This window comes from Cajanus cajan, chromosome 4, assembly GCF_000230855.2.
Source record: "Cajanus cajan strain Asha chromosome 4, NIPB_CcT2T_4, whole genome shotgun sequence".
Lineage (NCBI taxonomy): Eukaryota > Viridiplantae > Streptophyta > Magnoliopsida > Fabales > Fabaceae > Cajanus > Cajanus cajan.
The window spans coordinates 67964384-67988297 of record NC_138520.1 but is presented as its reverse complement, the minus strand read 5'-3'; the positions used below and the strand labels follow the sequence as shown (position 1 = coordinate 67988297).

Here is a 23914-nt window from a genome sequence, read left to right as displayed (position 1 = left end):
GCATTTCTTGCCTGTCAACATCAAGTGGTCCTTGGAGAAGCTGACGCAGTTGTATGTGAGGGAAATAGTACGGTTGCACAGGGTGCCTTCCAGTATTATTTCAGATAGAGATCTGAGGTTCACTTCCAGATTTTGGCAGAGTCTACATCAAGCCCTAGGCACAAAGCTAAAGCTGAGTTCTGCTTATCATCCACAGATGGATGGTCAGTCAGAGAGGACAATCCAGTCCTTGGAGGATCTGCTAAGGGCTTGTGTGTTAGACCACTTGGGTAGCTGGGAGGAGGTCCTACCGCTGGTGGAGTTTACTTACAATAATAGCTTTCATGCTAGTATTGGGATGGCACCGTTTGAGGCATTGTATGGCAGAAGATGTAGGACTCCTTTGTGCTGGTATCAGGATGGTGAGTCAGTGGTTGTGGGACCGGAGCTGATCCTACAGACTACTCAGAAGGTGAAGATGATTAAGGAGAAAATGAAGACTGCTCAGAGTAGGCAGAAGTCGTATGTTGACAAGAGGCGAAAGCCTTTGGAGTTTGCTGAAGGGGAGCATGTGTTTCTGAAGGTGACTCCGACTTCTGGTGTGGGTAGAGCACTGAGGGCAAGGAAGTTGACACCGAGGTTTGTTGGTCCCTATCAGATAATACAGCGTGTAGGTCCGGTTGCTTATCGGTTGGCTTTGCCACCGTCCCTTTCAAACCTACACGATGTATTTCATGTATCCCAGCTGAGGAAGTATGTCCATGATTCGAGTCATGTGGTGGAGCTGGATGAGGTGCAAGTGAAAGAGAATTTGACTTTTGAGAAGTTGCTGGTAGCTATGGTGGATCATAAGCTGAAGGAGCTGAGGGGCAAGTCTATTACTCTAGTGAAGGTGTTGTGGGATGCAGCTACTAGTGAGGCTACTTGAGAGGTGGAGCAGCAGTGCAGGGAGCGGTATCCGTTTCTTTTCCCAAGTAAGTCTGTTTTCAGGGACGAAAACTCTTGTTGTTGGGGAGGTTGTGAGACCCATTTTTCCTTTTACTTTCTTCCCCAAACTCTCTTCTCACTCAACTCTCTTTCACTCTCTCATTCACTCCTTTTTCTCACATTTCTGATTCTCTCTCATTGCTTGAATTCAAGGTGCTGGTTAAGAGTAAGTGTTTGGATTTCTAGCTGAGCCATGCAGAGCTTCTTCTTCTTCTCCCTTTCTTCCCGGAGCTCAGATTTCTTGCACCGAGGTAAGGGAAGCTAGTTTTGGCTGTGTTTTTGTTTAAAATGAGTTCTTACACTCATTTGTGGGCTGATGATTGGTTGATTTTGGCTGAGTTTTGGTGGAAAAATTGGATTTTTGGAGTTTTGGGGTTTTTGATGAAAAATTTGGGTTTTCTTGATTTAATGGCTGCATGCAGAAAATGAGGGGTTTTTGGCAAGGTTGGATGAAAATGTGATACTTTGGGTCGATTGCATGTGGGTTTTCTGATTGATTTTGCAGGTTTTGAAGTGATTTTTGAAAGTTTGAGGGTTATTGCTGGGTGTCACGCCAGGCGTAGTTCTTCTCGTCGGGCGCGTGACCATCAGAGACTTCATTTGGGCAAGCACGCCGGGCGCAATGGTGAATGCGCCGGGCGGGCTTGAAGATGTGAGTCTCTGGATGGCCCACGCCGGGCGTGGAGGGACAGCGCTGGGCGCGATATCAGTAGATGACTCAAGTTTTGTGGTTCTGATGTGGCGCCGGGCGTGACCATGTCTCACCGGGCGTGGAGACTCCTTGGGAGTCTCTGCCAGAGGGGGCACCGAGTGCAATTGGTATTGCACCAGGCGTGAGACTTTGGGGAAGTCTCTGCTTTCTTGCGCCGAGCGCGGGATTAGCACGCCGGGCTTACGAGACCTCGTGAGGTCTCTGCCTTCCCTCACGTCGGGCGCAATAGTAAATTGTGCAGGCACGATGGTCCCTGGTACTCTCTGGTTGTGCCACGCGAGCGCGACCATGAGGGCGCCAGGCGCAAGTATGATGGTTACTTATATGTTGTTATATGTTGTTATATGCTGGAAAATGCTGATTAATGTTGATATATGTTGTACTGAGATGTAAGTATTTCCGTGCTGATTTGGTGTTCATGTTGAATCATAATTTTGAGTTGTATTAGATGTATATTGATGAGTTGTGTTGTGCTGTAAGTTTTTTAGTCGTGCTGTAAGCTGTTATTGTTGTATGTTGTAAGCTGTGCTATGTTGTATGCTGATATAAACTGTTGCAGGCCATAAGGCTGAGCTTTTGTAGGCTGTAAGGCTGAGCTTTTGTAGGCCGTAAGGCTGAGCTTTTGTAGGCCGTAAGGCTGAGCTGTTGTAGGCTGTAAGGCTGAGCTGTTGTAGGCTGAAAGGCTGAGCTGTTGTAGGTCGTAAGGCTGAGTTGTTGTAGACCGTAAGGCTGAGCTGTTGTAGGCCGAAAGGCTGAGCTGTTGTAGGCCGTAAGGCTGAGCTGTTGTAGGCCGTAAGGCTGAGCTGTTGTAGGCCGTAATGCTGAGCTGTTGTAGGCCGTAAGGCTGAGCTATTGTAGGAGATCTCCGAGCTGATATGCGTGACGACGCATTGTATGTTTTACTTCTGTTTACTGCTGTTATTGCTGGATGATGTGAGATGTGTGTTGTTATATATATTAAGCTGATGTTATTAAGATGATTGATGTGCTGATAGTTGTAGCTGTTCATATTACTTAAATATGTTTTATATGTTGATTCTTTTCACTAGCTTACCCTTTGTTGTTTCCATGGTGTTTGGACTGCGATGATCATACGTTGTATGGGAGCAGAGCAGGGATAGGCTGGTGGCTGGTGGTAAGTCTGTAGCTGGCAGACAAAGCTGACCCTTTTTGGATGTTCTGTTGATTTAGCTACTTGATATAGTAGCGTTTGATGTATTTTATACACTTTGAATTCTAGCCAGACTTGAATCTTGTATATATGTATATTCTAGACACTATATGTATATATATTGGTTCCTTTCTGTCCGGTGTTTGAGTGTGTTGTGCAGTGTATAGTGACCAGCCAGGTCGTTACATTAAATATTGCCCCCACTACTTAAAATTTCTGGATCCGTCACTGCCAACGTCCACAACATCGCAATCATTTGTGACTCTTATGTTTGGCATGCACCTCCCCACATCTGACATGATCTTCATAAAGGCTTCTTTATTGCTTCATGCCCAAAACCTCATGTGGCTCCTGACACGATATCAGAACAATCCTTTTTTGTATAATTACGAATCATATTCACCTTAAGTATCACAATTTTCGCAAATTCATTATAGAAAAATTGGTGTTAATATTTTCTAGTTAATTTGTTTTATTATAAGGGTCTCTTAATCATAATTATTCCCCTAATTATTGTTGAATTCAAAATCTTAAGGTTTCTCAAAAAACTCACAAGTACTCATAGATTCACATTTAGAGTCAAACTCATAGATGAGTAACATAATTGCAACATAACATATTTAAAATTCAAGGATATAATAAATACACATTAAAATTACAAACAAGATTTGGGTTTAATCTCTTATACATTCAAACACAAACAACGAATTGGAGCCTATTCACTACCATGCAAATAACCTACATCCAAAGCAAGGTTCTCACCCCCTTACATTAATGGATGTCAAAGTCTTGATTGGGATCTCTGTGACACTCTCTACCCCACACATAAATATACAATTATATAAAATAGTAAGTGTAAATAGAAACCTTCATAATTAGAATAACATCTCAAATAATATAAGAGTAAAATGCTCACATTCACATCTTAAAACACTTTCATAATGAAGTAATTCAATTATCAAAATAACCTAAGTAAATAGACAATTTAATTATAATTAATGAATGAAATAGCATAAGTAATCCAAATTACAAAGTAATAAAAAAACATCTTATTTTATCCCCTGGTGTCACATGTCCTAATTAGAGCACACCCAATACAGAAGCTTAAAGTTCATCACCAATATCCTCTTGTTGATGATTACCTACAATACAATCTTAAGCATACACAAACAAACAGGGGAGTGAGAAACATCTCACCTAGGTTCAAGTGTAAAAATAATTGTCAGATAACACACACACAAAGAAATCATAAACAAGGCACTCATACAAGTTATACATAAAAACAGTAACACATGCACAATCACTTATCATGTGCAATGATGCCATGACCTCGACTCATAAATGCATACATGTGGCACCAATCACATATCTCATCACACATCACGTGGTATGCTGCCGAAGCAATATACTTTGAGTAGTCTAGGAGTACATGCAAGGTTCAACCCATGCACTCTCAACTAGAAGGATGTATTGCTAGGGTCTTGTCTAGATAGCGAAGTCGCACAAGATACGTCCCTTGAACACAAACAGGCAGAATTAGGCCTTCCAAACCATGTTATCCCCTAGGACTCCTCCAAGATGTTTCATAAAGAGGGTCTTCCCTAACGATATACTTCATATCTCACACATTCACAATGTCAAGGACTCTTCACTTTACTTATTATAGAATTTCATGTCTTATCTTATATCATCACGTTTCACATTCTCATAGTCATAGTCATATGGTCATACACATTAGTTTTCACATTCATAGTACTCACAATAACACATAATTCACATTAGATTAGTAGGTGTACATCACATAGTCAATTAACCAGTTATAAGCATATAAAACATGTAAAACATCAATCGAGGTCATGCCCAACGAATTAAATACTGCACCGAAAGTAGAGTAGCATGCCTAGCAAATTTAATGTCATGCTTAAAGTAGAGAAACCCTCCCAACGCAGCTTCACATGCACCCAGTGAGAATTCCTACACCTGGCGCAACTTTCCTAAACTCTGTTCAATTTTCCTACACCCAACGCGAAGAACCGTGCCTGACGCCCTATCAAGAACCTACAAACCCAGACTTTGCAATCACACGATTTTCCATATATAACCACATATTTGCACAATTTATTCGGTACAAATACTTCAAATAAAACCTAGAACATGAATCCATACTCAATTTTGCATAAAATATCTCAATTCTTGTTATAAGATCACCTTTTCTAATTATTTCTCATGGAGTTTCCCATAGGAACCCACAAAGTACTCTAAATCATATCAAAACTTATCTATTTTCAAAATAGACATGGAATTATATTGATCAACATTCAACAAGGAACACATCATAAATAACAATCATCCAAATAGAAAACTTTCACATTTAGCTTGTTCCTAAAAGCATGCATCAAGCAAGGGATTGAGGATCAATCCTGCTACCCAACAAATATTCCAACACCACCGAGTGAGATTTCTCACTCTCCCTTTGCCTTGATAAGCAGAAGTTGAAGCACGAGCAGAATATCCAGTTGTTCCTTATCTTTGAGTTCTCCTTGATCTTCAGAAAGCGTAAGAAAGAAATGAAGGAAAGAGGTCAAAAGTAACAAAGCGTAAGTAACTTCTCTCAACTCTTGATAACTCCTTTCTTAAAAATAATAATAATAATATTTAATAATTTACCAAAACGTCCTTCCTCCCCTTCTCATAAAATAATTAATACAATATAATATACTTAAAATACACCTCTTCCCTTTAATCAAATAACATAAGCATAATTATTAATAAAGTACATTTCATAAAAGTTACGTATATATCACTAATCAAAATAATAATTATAAATCACATCTCATAATCAAAATAGTGCTCATATAATTAATTAAACAATATCAAAACTCTAAAATAATTACAAATCATGCTTTATAACAAAATAATGCTCATATATACTTAAATAGTACTAAAAATCCCAAAATAAATACATAAACATATTGAAATAATTTCTAAAATATTATTAATATAAGATATGAAAATCAGGGTGTTACAATCTCCAAGTTCATCTCTAAGAGTCTCTAATTCTCCTTCCCCTTCAAATTATAAGATGCATGTTAAAAGTATTTTTGAAACAACCCTAACCTTACTAACATATTTATATAAAAATACTAACCCAACTCGCATGTATCTCGTCGACCTATCTCGTCAATTATTTATCTTTTAAAAATTAAAAAATAATCCTTAATAATTATTTTTAAAATATTATCTCTTATCAATAACACTTATATCTCCAATTAATTAATTCATTTCAAAATATTTCTTTTTATATAAAAAAATAAAATATTGTCAATTGCTCACCACATAAATCTTGTCTATTTTGATTAGATAATTTTTTTTCTTAATTTATTCTAAAATTTTTGGGATTGCAGGTTACAATTGTCAACAATAATGTGTATTATAAAACAAGGAATCTCTTTATATATAGGAATAAATTACGTAGTTACAAGGCTTAAATATATGTTTTTAATTCCTACAAACGGAGCAAACTTTGATTTAAGTTTTTACAAAATTATTTTTTTTTATATTTTTCATCCCTATAAAATTTAGAATTATTATTTTTAGTCTCTATTATTATATAATAATTTTTAACTACATGTTATTTATGAAAAGGCTAAGTAACCATAGCAAATATTCATTACTCATAATGATATCATGTTAGAGTATGACACATCTAAACTTTTTATAGGTTTTTAAAATAAATTTTAGTTACCAACCTTGAGATCATCATTACGGGTCAAAAATAATCATTTTTATATTTTAGGGGTTGAAAATCCAAAGAAAAATATTGTACAAGGACTAAAATAAAAAAAAATTATTTTACAAGAATAAAAAATAATGTTTACAAATTTTAGAATGATGAAAAACAAGAAAAAAATTAGATTGACTAAAATTAAAATTCCCTCGTTTTACTAAAATTAAAAATATATTTAAGTTTAATTATAATTATAATATTATAGATATATAAAAATGATAATTTTTAAAAAATGATTTAAGATTACATAATCAATTATGCTAAGTAACATTATTAGTGACAAATAAAACAATTTAAGGTTTGGAGGCAGTGTAAATATATATATATATATATATATATATATATATATATATATATGATATTTTTTTATACAATTAAAATTTTTAAAACATTTTTTTAATTTTTAATAATTTCTTAAAAATATTAAAATTCAATTTTAAATAGAGATCAAAATAGTATATTAAAAAATTCATTTACATGTAACACCTTGAGATTTTTGTTTAATTATTAAATATTAGTTTTTATAAATGGTGGGGTTCATATTTTTATAAATGTACTTTATATATGTGATATATGTGGTTTTTATTAAAATATGTTTTATTAATAATTGAGGGAAGAAAAAGAGAACTGCGATTAAATTATTTTTATTAAAGGGTTAATATTGTGGGTTAAGTTTTAAGAGAGAGGTTATAACAATTTCTTATTTTTTGCTTCTCATTTTATTTCTTACGCATATACTCTTAAGAAAAATGGTAAGGAGAACTAGAGTTCGTGGAAGATCACCTTGAAGATCCATGTCGTTCATCTAGTGTTCATCGTGATAAGGGGTAGTGAGTAATCTCTCTTTGGTTGTGGGATAATCTATATGTTGTTGTATGTGTTGTATAAGGAGAAAATCTCAATTTGTATCTAATATGTTGATTTTGTCTTCTATATGATTCTTCATTGCTCTAATAGATGATATTGATCTATGTGTATTTTTTTTTTCAATTTCATGTATTGAACTAATATTGTGGATCTTGAATTGCCCATGAATATTTGTGAGAATCTTAAAGGAATGTGTTTTGTAAAATTGTGTGAGCAATTAGTATAAGTATGTAATTATGTGTAATTTGAGCCTTTTAGATGTATATCTTGATCTTTTGAAGTGTATTACCCGATTGGAATTGTAGACGGAGGAATTATACTATTGTATGTAATTTGTGTTTCTATAAATTATGATTTTTTTGATACGACGTCGAGCACCACACCTTGGACTCGCTAGGTGCCATTGTAGTCGAGAGTTAAGCTTGTTCTTTATGCCACCCACGTCAAGCATGGGTTGGTCCATATCGAGTGTGGGAGCTTCAATAACTCCTTATGCCTATCTCGTTAGGCATGAAGTGAATCACGCTAAGTGTGAGTCGTCTTGAGAGCTACAAGTTCTCTCTGGATGCACCACGTCGAGTGCGGGGTGGTTGCCACTAAGTGTTGTCTTACATTTGGTACCTTAATTTCTTTGTTGTAGCTAATGGTGAATGATATAGATGACTCTTGAGTTATTTGATAGAGATGATTGAATATGAATTGTAATGTTATGATGAATGAATGTTGCAAATGGAATGATGTTGACAAATTGTTGTATATGACAAATCATTATGAGTATGCATATTGGTAATATAATATTTCATCGAGTCTTGCGTGTAACATGCATCATTTACACATTGACAAATCCACAAATCAATACATATATGTTTATACATATATTTGGCTGACATCATATGCATATGCACATTGTTGCTCGTGCCCATTGTGTTACATGTGTGAGTCTATATTGTGTGATGAATTAGTTGATGAGTGATGTGTTGAATTGTGATTGATCTAATAGTATCTTGTTGAGATTGCTTAGTTGATTATATATATATATATATATATATATATATATATATATATATATATATATATATATATATAGAGAGAGAGAGAGAGAGAGAGAGAGAAGGGATCCATTTACTCTAAGAGTAAGTCTATCTAGACTTACTCCATTCAATAACTCATGTTCTATATCAAATTTCAACAATTCAATCATTGAATTTAAAGTTCTTAATGCACAGATCAAGTATGTAAATTTTAAAAAATTTGAAATATATTTGATAGTTCATTTCATTAATTCAAATTAACGGATAATCATAAAATTATTATATATATATATATATGTGGGGATTGCTATAACATACTGTTACCTATTTTTTAGTTGGAGTATGCTAACAACCTACACAAAAATTTTAGGATAAGAAAATCACTCATTTATTTTGATTTGGTTAATTTTTATAAAGGATATTATAGTAATTTAATTTAATTTTAAAGAAAATAAAACAATTTTTCTCACTTATTAAATTCTTTCTCCAACTCATTTCTCTCTCATTTCTCATGATGTCTCCTCTCTCTAAACAAATAAAAATTAATTAATATTTTCTCTCTCTCCTATTAATTTTATTTTCCAACTCATTTTTCTCTTTTATTAATTAATTTTTATTTGTTCAGAGAGAAAGAGAGAGAGAGAGACATGGTGAGAGGTGACAAAGAAATGAGTTGGAAAAGGAATTTAATAGGAAAGAGAAATGAGTTGGAAAATGAAGTTAATAAAAGAGAGAAAATATTTTATTTTCTTTTAAACTTAAATTAAATCACTATAATATCCTTTATACAATTTCATTAAATAAGAAGAAATGAGTGATTTTTTTGTCCTAAAATTTTGGTGTACGTTACTAACATACTTCAACTAAAAAATAGGTGAAAGTATGTTAGCAATCCTTTATATATATAGTTTTATTTTACGCTGTCAAATAAAGTGAAGTATTTTTCCCTCTCTCTTTTTTGTGTTGTTTGTTGTATGTATGTTGCTGTAGGTAAGCCTTGTCAACATGTTGATGAAGCTAGTGACAAGGCTCAATCCTTATATGAAAGTGCTCAAATAAGATATGTGATATCAAGATGTAGTTAAGACTGTTATTTGTGTTATTTAGATGATTTTAAGACATGTTGTTAGAATATTTTATTTTAGAGATATTATTAGTGTTTTAACATGAAAAATTAGCTATGTGGTATCCTCTTTTAGAATTGATATTGTTCATTTAGTTATTTATGTATGATGCTTATTATCACATGTGAGATAGAAGATGTTATATATATATATATATATATATAAAGAGAAATATAATTTAGATAAAGGATAGGACTTTGTTTGAGTTAAACAAAAATAATATGTATAATGCATATTAAATAAAAGCAGAAATATAATATTAAAAGTATATAATACAAAATGAAATCAATAAGACTAAAATAAATTAATATGAAAAATATTTATGTCATAAATTTATTTTTTTATTTATCATATTTCAAATTATAAGAATAATTTGTAATTATAATATTTACAAATAATAAAATGTTAGTGTGACAAGTGGACAACTTCTCCCACTCTTTTGAACCTGCTTCGGTCGTGAACATAATCAACCATGTTATTGATTTATAAAATAAAAGTGTAACAAAAACGTATACTACTAGAATATTTCTTATTACATGCGATTTTTCTTCCGAATTTTTATGAAAAATTCGCAGGAATTTTATCTGCATGAAATACATTCATGGATAATATATTTTTGCAAATTTTAAAATTTGCAGGAAATTCTATCAATAATTCTTCAACTTTCAAATGCTCACAATGAATTCATCTGAAGGATTTGTTTTCATGCCTTCAACATGTGATACATAATCTTTTAAATTCTAAGCTTGTAAATTATAAGCCTAATACTCAACCATACAAATCAATTTATTAGGTGAGTGTTGTCTCAACTTATATACTCTTTAATTGTTTCATTTTCAATCGATGTGGGACTTGAAGTTTTTTTAAAATATTAAACTTATAAATTTTATTTTTTTTATTTTTCCTGCGGATTAAAATTTGCAGGAAAATCCATAGGAAAAGTTACCTGCAAAAATTTTCTACCATTTAGTAAATATTACTTGCGAATTTATTTGTAAGAAAATTTGCAAGAAACAAAATAAAATTCTTACAATATTTTCTGCAAATTTTTACCATGTAAATTTTTTTTATGATTATTAAAATTGTAGCAAAATTTGTAAGAAATATTTATAAATTATTTTTCTCAAATAAATTCGTAAAAAAATTTTGCAAATATTTTTTTGCAGGAAAATTCGCAAAATATTTCTGCAAATATTTTTTGGATGAAAATTCGTAAGAAAATGATACTTTTCTAGTAGTGGTATATGTGAAAAAAGTTAGTATAGTTAAAACATAATTATCTAAATAATTTTTATATAAATATTTAATTATATAAAATACAATTTTAAAATAACAACATTTACTATTTCTCACGTAATTTTACTATGCAAAATAATTATAAATTTCATTTTATTTATTTATTTTCATTCCTTTGAATTCCTTTTTCCAAACAAAACATTAGTGATTAGTCTTCCTTCCCCGTCCATTTTCTTTTCGAGATTTTAAGAAATTGTATGGAATATGTTTATGAAAAGCTTTGTACACTGCTAAAAAAAATATAAATATTCGAAAAATCAAATTACTTACATTCCTTTTGTCTTATTTTTATGAATATTTAAATCTTTTGTACTATCTGAGAAAAAAATACGTATGAAAGTAAATGTCATATTGGCTTGTTATAGGACGATTAATAATAATAATACGAAAAATGCGTTTTGTTTGAGCAAGTATTTATTTGATGTACGACGACCTATCATCTTTCAACTTTCGTCTGACGGAATTTATGTTTTTATATGTGTAGTTTTGTCTGAATAATATATATATATATATATATATATATATATATATATATATATATATATATATATATATATATAGTTTTGTCAACCATGAAAACTAAACTCATTAAAATTCAATAACCTAACATCCGTAGACAATTATTGGCATTAACGACTTTTCGCCTATGAAGCAGTAGAACTTACACATCCATATATAATTAGCGTAATATTATTATTAATATAAAAAAAAAACTTTAAACTATCATTTTTGTTGTTGAATCATGATATCCTTCATCCAGAAGGTAAGGGTTAATATATATGACAAGCACCAATTAAGAGACAGACACCACTTCACAGATAATATTTTTTAAGTACATATTGAATCATTAATTACATATTAAAAGATAAGATTATTTAAAATCATATTATATTTTATTGATCTTTATACTACAATTTAATAATATATCACTATATTATTTAATATTTTATAAATTATTTAAGGGTTTAAATAATTTTTTAGTCCCTGTAATATAAAAGTGTGTTTATTTTATAAAATTAATAAACACAAGAATGAACATTTTCATATTTTACTTGTTTTGAAATTTTTTTATTTTTGGTATTGTTCATGGTATAGTTATATTATAATTTTTTTATTTTCATGTAAGAGGATGAGAAAGTGATATTTTAAAGTTACTTTAGTTCAACCTAAGAAATGGTATATAAGATTTTTTTTTAAGACGTGAATCTTATGAGTTCCTTTTTTCTACTTGAATCTTCCTTCTACCCTTTCCATAGCTTATCTAGAGAGAGTTAGCAAGGCTCGTAGGTGAGAATTTTAGTTGGTTGAAATTGTACGACAACCTAGAGTTCTCCTTTTTTTCTTCCTTTTTCTCTTGTGCTTGGAGTGGAGGTAAGGGAAGCTTGTGTTAATTGTTGGTTTTGAATTTGTTTTTCTTTTAGTTGTTGAATTCTAATTTAAGAAAGATGAATTGATGAGTAGATTGAGTTTTGGTTTTTCTTAAGGTTATATATGAGTACCTTCATGACATCAAACGTGCCTTCAACCAAACAAGGGGTTCTTTTTTTTTTTTTTTTTTTTTATGTTGGGCACATGATTGGTGACACTAAGTGTAAAAAGAAAGAATTGTCTCTACCTGAATCCATGTCGAGCCTAGTGTAGCGGCACAAGTCATGAGTCAAGTGGAGTTCATTTGTTCGATTGGGGCCAAGCATGGACTATTGTCATGCTAGACGTGAGAGAGTAAGAGACTCTCTACCTCAGCCGCACCAAACACGAGTAGTTTACATTAGACATGGGTGAGACAGGGAACCTCTTGTCTTGTTGGCATCGGGCATCTAGGGAATGACACCAAGTGCGTATTTACTATTAATATGATTGAAAGAGAAAGATATTTAGTAATTTGTAGTTTATTATTTTTGTGTTATAATCTTGAAATTGAAAGAGAAATTTATAATATGAGTTCTTAAATTAAATTTGTCAATTTAAATTAATAATAAAAAATTTGTTTTGATAGATTAACTTATTGACTCGCTTTTAAGTAAGATGAATTAAGACTCCATTAATCCACCCCATCCCATTTTAAGCATGTTGGTGATAAGACAGACCAAAATAAAACCTTTTTTTACCACTTCTAAATTTATTTTTGACAAAAATTAAACAACATATCATATTTAAAAATAACGTCCTTAACTTTACTTTAAGCATGATATATTTGATGATCAAACTTATTAAATATTTAATCCTCAATTAAGATGGATTATAGTCTCAAATGCATATCATTAATCATATTAAGTGTTATGCTTTTCACTTTGAAATCCCTTATTACTTTTACCCATGTCCTTGAAGGTTTGGTTCATACTTTTTTGGTCCTTCATTCAAGTTTGTCTCTCACTCATTTATTCTATTAAAGAAATTTAGGTGTGTCTTGTGTTTTCTATGTGGTTAGCTGAAGTGATTTATTTGTATTTAATGATACTGTTTTTGCTTTTAATTGATTCCTTATTACTTAAGATGTAATTTTTTCTACTCGTGGATGGATAGGTTATGGTTCTTAAGATTATCAATTTATAGTTACAATGTGAAACAAACTCTGATAACATAGATTTAAATTTTTTGAGGAAAACTTGCAAAAATTAATGAGTTGGCTTTCATTTTGTTGTAACACCTTTTAGGAACTATATGCATTGGTGACCTAATTTGGTCTCTCGCCATGTTTGTGTGTGTATTACTAACCTAAGTTTATATATATATATATATATATATATGTATGTATATATATATATATATATATATATATATATATATATATATATGTATGTATAAATATAATGATTATATCCTTTATACTGCTAACGGTAGAATTTTAATGAAAATGTTAACAATAATTCTTAAAGTTGATTTAAAGCATTTAAAAGTGGCAAGTTTTATAAAAAATTATCTGTTATATTTTCAATATGATACATAATTTTAAGAAAAAACAAAAAAGTCTTAAAAATTAGGAATAAAGCACAGTCAATACTTAATAAATTTTTAGGAATCATTCTATAAGTTAATTAATTGAAACAAACTCAAATAACAGTCTCGATTAAATCACGTAAAGGTATTATCACTTGAGGTGTAGAAATCAATTAAATAACGACCTATAATTTTAATCATTGAGGTGTACAAACTTTTCAACTTTAATCACGTACATATTAAATATTCATGCCTTACAATTTCATACCGGATGTCCTAATACCACGTGTGAGTTATATATATACATATTTTTAAGGAATTTCAGTAATAAAAAATGGATAAAATATCATTTGAATTCTTAAACATGTATATCGTTGAGACTTTAGTCCCAAATAATAAAAAAATATTATAAATTAATTCTTTTTGAAAGTTCTAATTAGTTTATTATAACTCATAAAAATAATTATTTATTGTCAATTTAGTTTCTAAATATATATTAATACTATCATGTATATATATTTTTTTTTTAAATTTAGACTAAGTAAGTAATATTTTTCGTTTTTAGAGATTTTTTTTTTTGAATTTTTATGTTTTCAAGAATGAAAGTGTTAGAGTCATATGCTTTTTTGCAACCCGAATGATGTCTTTACCAATAAAAATCAAACAAAATCTTAGAAATTAATGACTCTCATTGTATTAAAAAAAAAATTATGCAAATCATTTTTCCTAGCAAGACTTCTGGGTAATATTTGGTAATTAATTTGATGGGTGAAGAAAAAAAAAAGATTTCGCTTTCTTTATTTTTCTTTCTAGTCTGTCTTCATATGTGATGGTTAGGGTTGAAAGAATAAGTGTTTTGTCAAGAAAAAGAACTTGCTTTAAATTAGTGGATATTAACCCTTTTTAAACTATTACAAATGAAAATTATCTTTAAAAATTGTTTCACTTTAACTTCATTATATTTAATCCTTAATTATTTATTTATAAATTCCTAGTAAGTTATATGCCTCTCACATAATTCTTAATTATTTAATTATTTATTTATAAGTCCCTAATAAATTATACGCCTCTCACATGAAACATTAAAATCTTCTGTCATTGATTGCTTGAAGCAAAAGTCATAAGATTTGTGTGCAGCACAACCGGTTTTCAGCAATTAGTTAAATTACCAATTTTTTTCTGAAAAATCGCCCGAGTAAATTTACTTATTCTAAGTCATTTATATTTTCAATTGAATAAGTTCTTTGGACTTGATATATGGTAGATTTTTAATAACCTATTCGAGTTTGATAACATTACAATCGAGAACACTAAGTTATCTAATAACTTAAGACGTATATGATAAAATTAACCTACAAGTTGGGTGAAATTTATAAGCTATAAATTAAGAGACAAAAATGGAAAAACTTTGTCCAATTGAATTAAGACTTGATTACAATCTCACATAGCAAGTGCAAAACCATAAAAGACAGATTTTTAACAAGGGTTGGTCGTATTTGGACCAACAGAATCATGGGCCAGACATAGATTTTGCACATGAAACTGCATATAAGCATATTGGACTTTTTTGTGTTCTTTTTTTTTTTTTCCTTCATATTGTAAACTTCATTTTCGACTGGTGATTATTGAGTGATATCATTGGGCCTAGTACCATATGTTTAGTAATTGATTTTATATGGTTAATATCTCTAGAAATTTAGAAAAATTAACATCATCTCTCATTATATGTACCACCAGACATAAATAAAATATATGTCCATGTTAAAGACGTTTCAAAATTACTGAGTTTTACTATATACCAACAAAAAAAAATACATGATTAATAAAGTTATGCTCGATTATATTGAAACTTATGCTGGTCTCAGGTAGTGAAATTATAATGATAACTTGTCAATTATTCACCCTTATATATATTTTTAAAGAAAAAATAAAACTTCATTATAAATAATATTTACACATCAATAAACTTTATGCAATGGTTGGGGGAACGTATCTCTCTGAAAAATTGATTGTGGATCATGAGCTCAGGTTGTTTATTTGTACCCACCTAATTAATTACGATGTATTGTTATTTAAAATTTCATCATGAATGAATTCGAAAGAAACCTTTTCTCATGTACATCTAATTGAATACGAAGGGAAAAAAAATGAAGAAATAATTAATGTTCCTAATCCCTATTAGAACGCAAGAACAATGACAAGAAATCTCAACAATTGTAATTTGGTCGTGTTCTAATGCCTATCATTGCGCAAAATTGATTTAAACAAATCTCACAAATCAGAATTAAGGAGCCCAGATTCCTCATCATGTGTTACTTGAGCCAATTGCTCAGCTCTTTTACTCTGATGCCCCCAATCTGTTTGAATCAATGCGTAAACCATCATACAAAAGCACGAAACTTGCGCTGCCAACATTCCAAACCACAAACCCCTCAACTGATATCTGTGCATGAAAGCAGCAAAAACTGCCACGGGTAAACCAATCAAGTAAAACGCACACAAGTTGATCCTTGCACCCACATAAGGTCGTGCAGTCCCAGATAGGATCCCGCACGCTGCAGTTTGAGGCCAGTTACCAATCTCACACAGCCCCAGAATTGGAAGAATGGTGGTGACCATGTCAACAATTTGTGCCTCACTTGTGAAGAGTTTACCCCACACATTCCTCACAAACATCAAGAAAACAAAGGCTGAGACCCCTAAAGCAAATGCAATGAAGAGTCCAACCGTGGCTATGCTTTGAGCACGTAAGGGTTGGCCTGCCCCAAGTGAGTGACCAATTTGTGTTGTCAATGCAGCACTTAATGAAAACGGGAACACATATAGGAACCCGGTTGTTTGAATAAGCACACCCATGGTTGCAACTGTGGTTTGTGGATTACTCAAAAGGCCACATAGGAAGAGCATTATCTCGTAGCACCACCACTCCAAGCACACTGAGACGCAACTAGGCAATGCTAGGCTTAGTAGTGGTCTCCAATCATGAAAAGCAGAAACAATTGTGGCCCCTTCCCAAGGTTTTAGTGGCTTCTTTGAGAGAACAAGATAGAGCACCAAGCCTAGGATCATGTTTATGGTGTTCAAGCCTGTGGCTAGTGCAATGCCCTTGACTCCTAGCTTCAAATATGATGCAAAGAAGTAGTTGATGGGGAGGTGTAAGATGGCAGCAAAAGATGCAGCCACAGTTAGAGGGGCAGTTAGGCCTTGTGTCCTTAAAAAAGATCTCAAGGGGTTGAGGTGAACTTGTGCAAGCAATTCTGGGATAGAGAAAACCATGTAAACTTGTGCAACCTTTGTGACTTCAGGGTCTTGGCCTAGCCACTGAAGGAGGGGTGACATGTTTAGCCATAGAAATGAAATGGGGATGGCAACTAGGAGGAGGAGGCACAAGGTTTTGCAGAAGGTTTGGCTGAGAACTGACCATCTTTTTGCACCATATGCTTGGCAACAAATTGGGTCCATTCCCATGGTGAGACCCTTGAGGAAGGAATTGGCAGTGATGTTGGCAAACCCTATTGCAAGGGATCCTCCTGCTAGCTCCACTTCGCCTTGGCGACCCAAGAAAATCATGGAGATGGCAGATCGAGAGTACAGAAGCACGTTGGTCATCATTATTGGACCTGAAATCTTGGCTAGTGATTTCAACTCTTCTTTCACCTGCATGCATGCAAATGCATTTCATATATGTCAGCAAAAGAATTGCAAGTGTTATACATGATGATGATAATGGTATTGGAAAAAAAATTCATACTTCTTCAATGATAGATAACGCAAACAAAGGAAATAAATGTAGCAATTATTATCTTATAAATTAATTTTATGAAATTGAGTTAAATTCATAATTCACTTTACATTCTAAATTCTAAAATGATTGTTTACTATTCATCTTGATTATCAGATTAGGACATGTGTGACTTGGTTTTTCTCTCAGATAAATAGCTTAGTTTTGCCAGCTTTTGAATAAAAGAAATATATTTTTGAAAAAAATATTTTACTAATCAAACACTTGTAACTACAAACACAATGAGATCTTTTTTTTACATAAAATAATTAAATAGTTATGCTTCAATCGGTGATTATAGTCGTTAAATAACTTGCATAAACACCAATGTACGACGAAGGAAAATTCTAAAAGTACACTTGTATGGGTGGAAAGATATAATTTCACAATGACATAATATAAAATGATATAAGTATATTCAGAGTTAATAAGCATGTTGCATAATTTAAACTTGAAAACTTGAAAAATGAGAAGAAATCAATTTTTTTTAAAATTTTTTTGGTGAAACAGTGTATTAAAAAAAAGTTAAATCCTTTAAGTTTATCTTAAATTCCTTTAAAAGGGTTATCCATCAATATTTATCCATCCACTAAATTCAATAGTATTGAACATAAAAGAATATATAAAATAGTAAGTTATACATTATAAATAAAGTTAATATAAAATATATAAATAGGATAATCGTAACTTTACATGTTAGTTTTGTAAAATTTATTATAATTTGTTATTTTTTATATATTTAAATTTAAAACATATATAAGGGTGTTCAAATATCATATTAATTTTGAATTAAAATCTAATCTGAATCAATTAAATTTATTTGATTCGGATTTCATAAATTTTTTTGTTTAATCTGAATTGAACCAATTTGATATTGATTGAGCTAGTTTGTTTGATTTGGGTCATCAAACATTCAATAATTTTTTTTAAAAAAAATTAAAAAAATAATCTTTTTTCTCAAAGTAAATACATTTACAATATTAATTAAATTGATATATGTAAAAAATTAACAAAATTGATAGATTTGTAATATGATTTTTTATTAATTTCTTTTCTTAATTTATTTAAAGATTTTAAATGCACTACAATGTGAAAATGACACTTAATATATTATAATATTGTTCTTCTTGACTTTTTAAGTATTTAAAAAAAGAAATAAAAAAGATATATATATTATAACATAAAAATTTAAAAATAATTAAAATAATACATACATATTAATTATTAATAAAATAAAAAATAATTATATAAATTAATTAATTTAATTCAAATTAATTCAAATTTTAAATATATAAATTTAAAATTAATCAATATAAAATTTAATTAATTTAGTTCAAATTAGATAAAAAAATAATTAATTTGATTTGAATCGTAATATTTATCAAATATTATGAAAACCCGTACATATAAACACCCTAAAATGGGGACAAATTTTGTTTTGATTATGAACGGCACAATTTTTTGTTTTCTTACATTTTTTTTTTGTAAGAGACATTGTTGTTGTCTCACTTTAATGCTTACAAAATATTTTTCTCTTTAAGTAATTCAAACGAGTTTACCTCAAAGTCCGTGAAAATTTTTATAAGTAAAATAATATGCTAATATCATTATTAATTGCCTAAACGACACACATTCGAGTCTAGAGTAACAACAATGGCCTCCACCTTAAAATGTGGCACTCAAATGATTCGACCAACTTAGCCAACTAGACGAAGGTTATGTTATGTATTGCCAACCTATTTACTATTTTATAATCAAGTGCCTTGGTCCGTGATCAAGCAGTCATTGAAGATGAAGAATTTGTAGCATTGTAACTATCAACTCTTATTATATTATCTAGAGTAAATAATTAAATTAGCGTTTTGAAAAAGGGATATTAATTGGTTTTTAAAAAATATGGATATTAACTTTAACATCAATTTGATGTTTTAAACTTTAATTTATAGGTTAAAAGTAGTCTTTAACTTAGGCTGTTCGGGTAGTTTTTAGATTTATATTTTAAAATCTTATAGTTCTTTTATAGTTTTTAGATCAAGTTTTAAAATATTAATATCGATATTATAATTCATTTAAAAAAAATTACAACAACATCTATTTCACTAATTATGTATTTTTTAAATTCATATGGATCAAAAATTACATAATAATGATATAAAATAAAGTTAATTTTCAAATAATAATAATAATAATTATTATTATTATAAAAATTACAATAATTTTCGTAATAATAATAATTTTAATCATAACAATATTAGTTTGAATAATAATAACGATAATAGTTTTAATAATAGCAATAATTTTAATAATCACAATAATAATAATTTTCATAATAATAAGCATCATGTTGGCATAGCCAGTGCCAATGACGTAAATTTACAACTCAAAATAAAAAATAAAAAAATAAATAAGAAACCAATTTTCATGGTTTTGACATAAGGTTTAAAATTATTTTAAAAATATATCAAATAATTTTAAAATATTTTATCCGAACACGTTTTATTTTAAAAATAAGATTTGAAAAAGAAAAAAAAAAAAAAAAAAAAACTCAGCACCACCTCGAACATAACTTAGTTTCTTAATATATCTTTGAAATTCAAATTAGTTTTAAAATAGTGATTTTACATTTTACACTGTATCTTAACTTTAAGAAATCAAACTAATACTCAAAAAAATAAAATAAAAGATAACTCCACACACACGGACAACATTTTTAGATAATAGGTAAAAAAAAATTGTTAATTAGATAAAAGGTAAATTACATCTTCAACAATTTTTATAAGATAATTTATATGTCATATTTTATATAATTTAGATATTTATAAGTATGTAATCAAGCTAATAATTAAATATTTAATTATATTTCAAATAAAATATTATATTTTTTAAAATGTAAAAAATTTTGTCCACTTAATTTACTTCATAAAACCTTTAATCTAACGATTAGATTAATCAATGTAATATCTATGCTATATTAGCATATTATTAAAAAGGTATATGTTTGTCAAGACTTAATATTAATAAAACAAATAAAGTAAATATTGAATCTTTCCAATTAAATTGACTTCAATTTATATATTTTTATTTTCTATCGTGAAAATTATTCTTCCAGTACTTTGCTAATTAATTGGCCTATATATTTTTTTTAATGATACACTTACACAGTACATTACAATTGACGAAGTTTTCTTGTGGCGCTTGTATCTTATCTTCACGTAACATTTAGTTGACTGTTATTAAATTATCTTTCATAAATTACAAAACCTGAATATGTGTCATATAGAATAAAATCGATTGATCATGACTATAGTTAGATGACAATTTTAAATTATCTAATAATTTTTCTTATAAATATTTTTTTTTGCTTTTTATTTATTTATTTTATCACATCACATTACTTATTACATTTATATTTTTCTCTCGGAAATATATCTCAATCTCTCTCAAGTATCTAGTATCGTATTAATTGGTATCGATGTATCATTCCTCATTGATTACAAAATTATTGTAAATTAAAAAATAATTAACGAAAGAGAGGAAAGACCAATGAAATTTGTTTATAATGAGAATACAAAAAGAATTGATAGAAATGGAATAAATGGTTGTTACTATAATGCTAAGTATAGTGTTAGGCATTTTTATACTAAAAACTTTGGTAACAATTTTTTTTTTCTTGCTTGAGAATTCCGTGCCCTAACGTAACTGGTTTGATAGGTTTCGAGTACGACAGTGATTAAACATGAGATATTCGCTAAATAAATCGTATTTCCATATGAGAATACAAAGTGTTTAACGTTAATCTATAGTTTGATAATAAGTATTATTTCTCTTTTGGATAAGTGAGCAAGAATGAGAAATTTACACGATGAAACCTGGCCTCCACCCATCTTAACAACGACGAGTAACATATTAAAAATAAAAAAAACTTTTTGAATTCCTTAATAGTGTTATTTATTATTATAGCTTCTTTCCGTACAACATGGACACGACAAGTTTATCTTATTAAATTAAATTCTACTACTAATTATGACACTTTCAAACATTTTCAGTTTTTGAAACAAAAGCAAAACACACTTTTTGCAGAACACAACGACTCGCAGAGGAAGAGATAGTAACAAACCTCAGAAAGCGAAAGGGTAGGGAAAAGGGTTTTGAGGAGGTGATGTAATTGTTGATGAAGATTTTCAACGAATCTGCCACAGTCACAGTTTCTGGTTCCTTCACCATCTTCTCTGATTCTCATTCCAACCTTTGAATTAGTCACGGGGTCACCATTCACAATTCCTCGAGATTCAGCACCAGTGCACATGTTTATCACAGTTATTGCTACAAGGGAACAAATATAACTCCAATTTAGAAATGGATAAATGTGTTTATATATAATAACAAATTCCAAACTAATTTATTATCTTCTAAACCATAGGTTATTAATATGCTTATTGCATTATTAGTTTTCTTTATAAAAAAATGGACAATGCCACCTTATTTGTTTATGTAAAGAATCAAGTGCTTATGTATATGAAAAGGTAAATTATTTAACAACCATTTCGTACGTTTGAAACATTAATTTGGTAATAAATATTTTACAGGAAAAAAAAACCGTTATGGTAATATATAATACTCTAATTCTTGAGAATTAATTTAAAGAATTTTAACAAATTAAAGTTGGGAATGTGCGGAGATGAAAGCATATATATCCATCCTTGCAAACTCCTAAGAGACGAAAAAGAATTGAAGGCCTTAAAAGTGATGTTAAAATTTGAAATGGAGTAACCTTGTTTTTAATTTGCTGAATGCATAAAAAAAAGATTTTGTTGGGCACTACCATATAGAAAACAAAAAATAAAATGAGGGAAAAAAAAAAAAAGAAAGAAAAAGACGAAGAAGAAGAAGAAGCAAACCTTGATGTCTAAAAACAAGATGTATAGAACATTATTCAAGGCCATGGCATTGCAAGAGAAGATGGATACTGCAGAAAAGGTGTTTAGAACAAAACCCTTTCCAACTTGATCACTTCTGCATCCCCTAAACCTTGGTGTTTAATTTATACTCGTATATGATATTGCAATTCCTTAAAATAATAGCAATTGGCAGCTGCTACCACTTCACTTTTATTGTTTGCTGCTTCATAGTTTTTTTATTTATTTATAAAGCAATAATATAATGTGGAAGAAATATTAATAATATATGTGTACCTTTTATATACTTTTTTTAAAACTTACTCTTCGTTTATTAGGTAAATTCAACAAGTTTCACGAGTTTTATCGTAAATTAAATTTTCAACCTTATAAAATTTGTGTGATTCAATTAAAAAGTGATATAAATTAAAAGACAGAAAATTAAGAACAATGTGTGATCTGCATTAATGGCAGTATTAGTTGACCATTTGTTGTTCAAAATCAACTGCATACACACATACAATATATATCAGACAATATAAAAACAAGAACCGATAAATTATATGATAAAATGAAAAGTATATATCAGAGAGATAAAAAAAAAAAAGTAACTAAAATACATGAGAAAATAATTTGTAAATGAATTGTTTAATTACTTTCGACCGCTTGTGCACTTTATATTTTTATACCTTATATACTTTATTTATTTAATTAATTAAAACCAACTAGGCAGAAGTATCGTACGTACCAGCTATATTTTGTCAACATATAATTGCTGAATTGAAGTTAAAAAGGGTTTGAACATAAGTAGCAGGCGATTATGGGAAGAAACTGTCATCATGTTGCAAATTAATTAAGGGCACGTGAACCCTTCATCTTCCTTAATTAGGTCGAGTTTAATTTTTTAATCATACAATTAGTATAAAATATTTATATCTTTATTAAAAACTATGAATATATATATATATATATAAAATAGTATTTTTTTAATATAATTTATTTTATATCTAATATTAAAATTTAGATTTTAGATAATTTAATTAAAAAATATAAATCACCACCACTTATGCAAATCAGTGTTAGTTAAATAGTGGAGCTAGCTATCTTATTCCTTCATAATGTAGGCACATGTTTTGCCACCTTGTGCCACAATCGATTTCCTTTTGAATGTGTTTCTCATTAGTTTTATGAAAAAACACAAGTATTACTATTGTTTACGGTACGGTAAATAATTGTAAATTCGTGTGCTTAATAATCCTTCAAATTATGTGCTGTCATTCCTAGTACTGCATGTGACTAATATTTTATATCCATTTCTTTTAAAATAATAATATCTAATGTTTATAT

At 29.6% G+C, this 23914-nt stretch overlaps 1 protein-coding gene across 1 annotated transcript; it reads right to left on the bottom strand.

Annotated features, from left to right (window-relative positions):
• Nucleotides 1-15701: 15701 nt before the first annotated feature.
• On the bottom strand, nucleotides 15702-23503 carry LOC109802640 (MATE efflux family protein). Its single transcript, XM_020364058.3, has 3 exons — nucleotides 22571-23503; nucleotides 21790-21995; nucleotides 15702-17548 (listed from the first exon to the last, which is right to left on the bottom strand). Exons 2-3 carry the CDS (start codon nucleotides 21976-21978, stop codon nucleotides 16163-16165), a joined length of 1575 nt encoding a protein of 524 aa, XP_020219647.1. The 5' UTR covers nucleotides 21979-21995; nucleotides 22571-23503; the 3' UTR covers nucleotides 15702-16162.
• Between the last annotated feature and the right edge of the window lie 411 nt (nucleotides 23504-23914).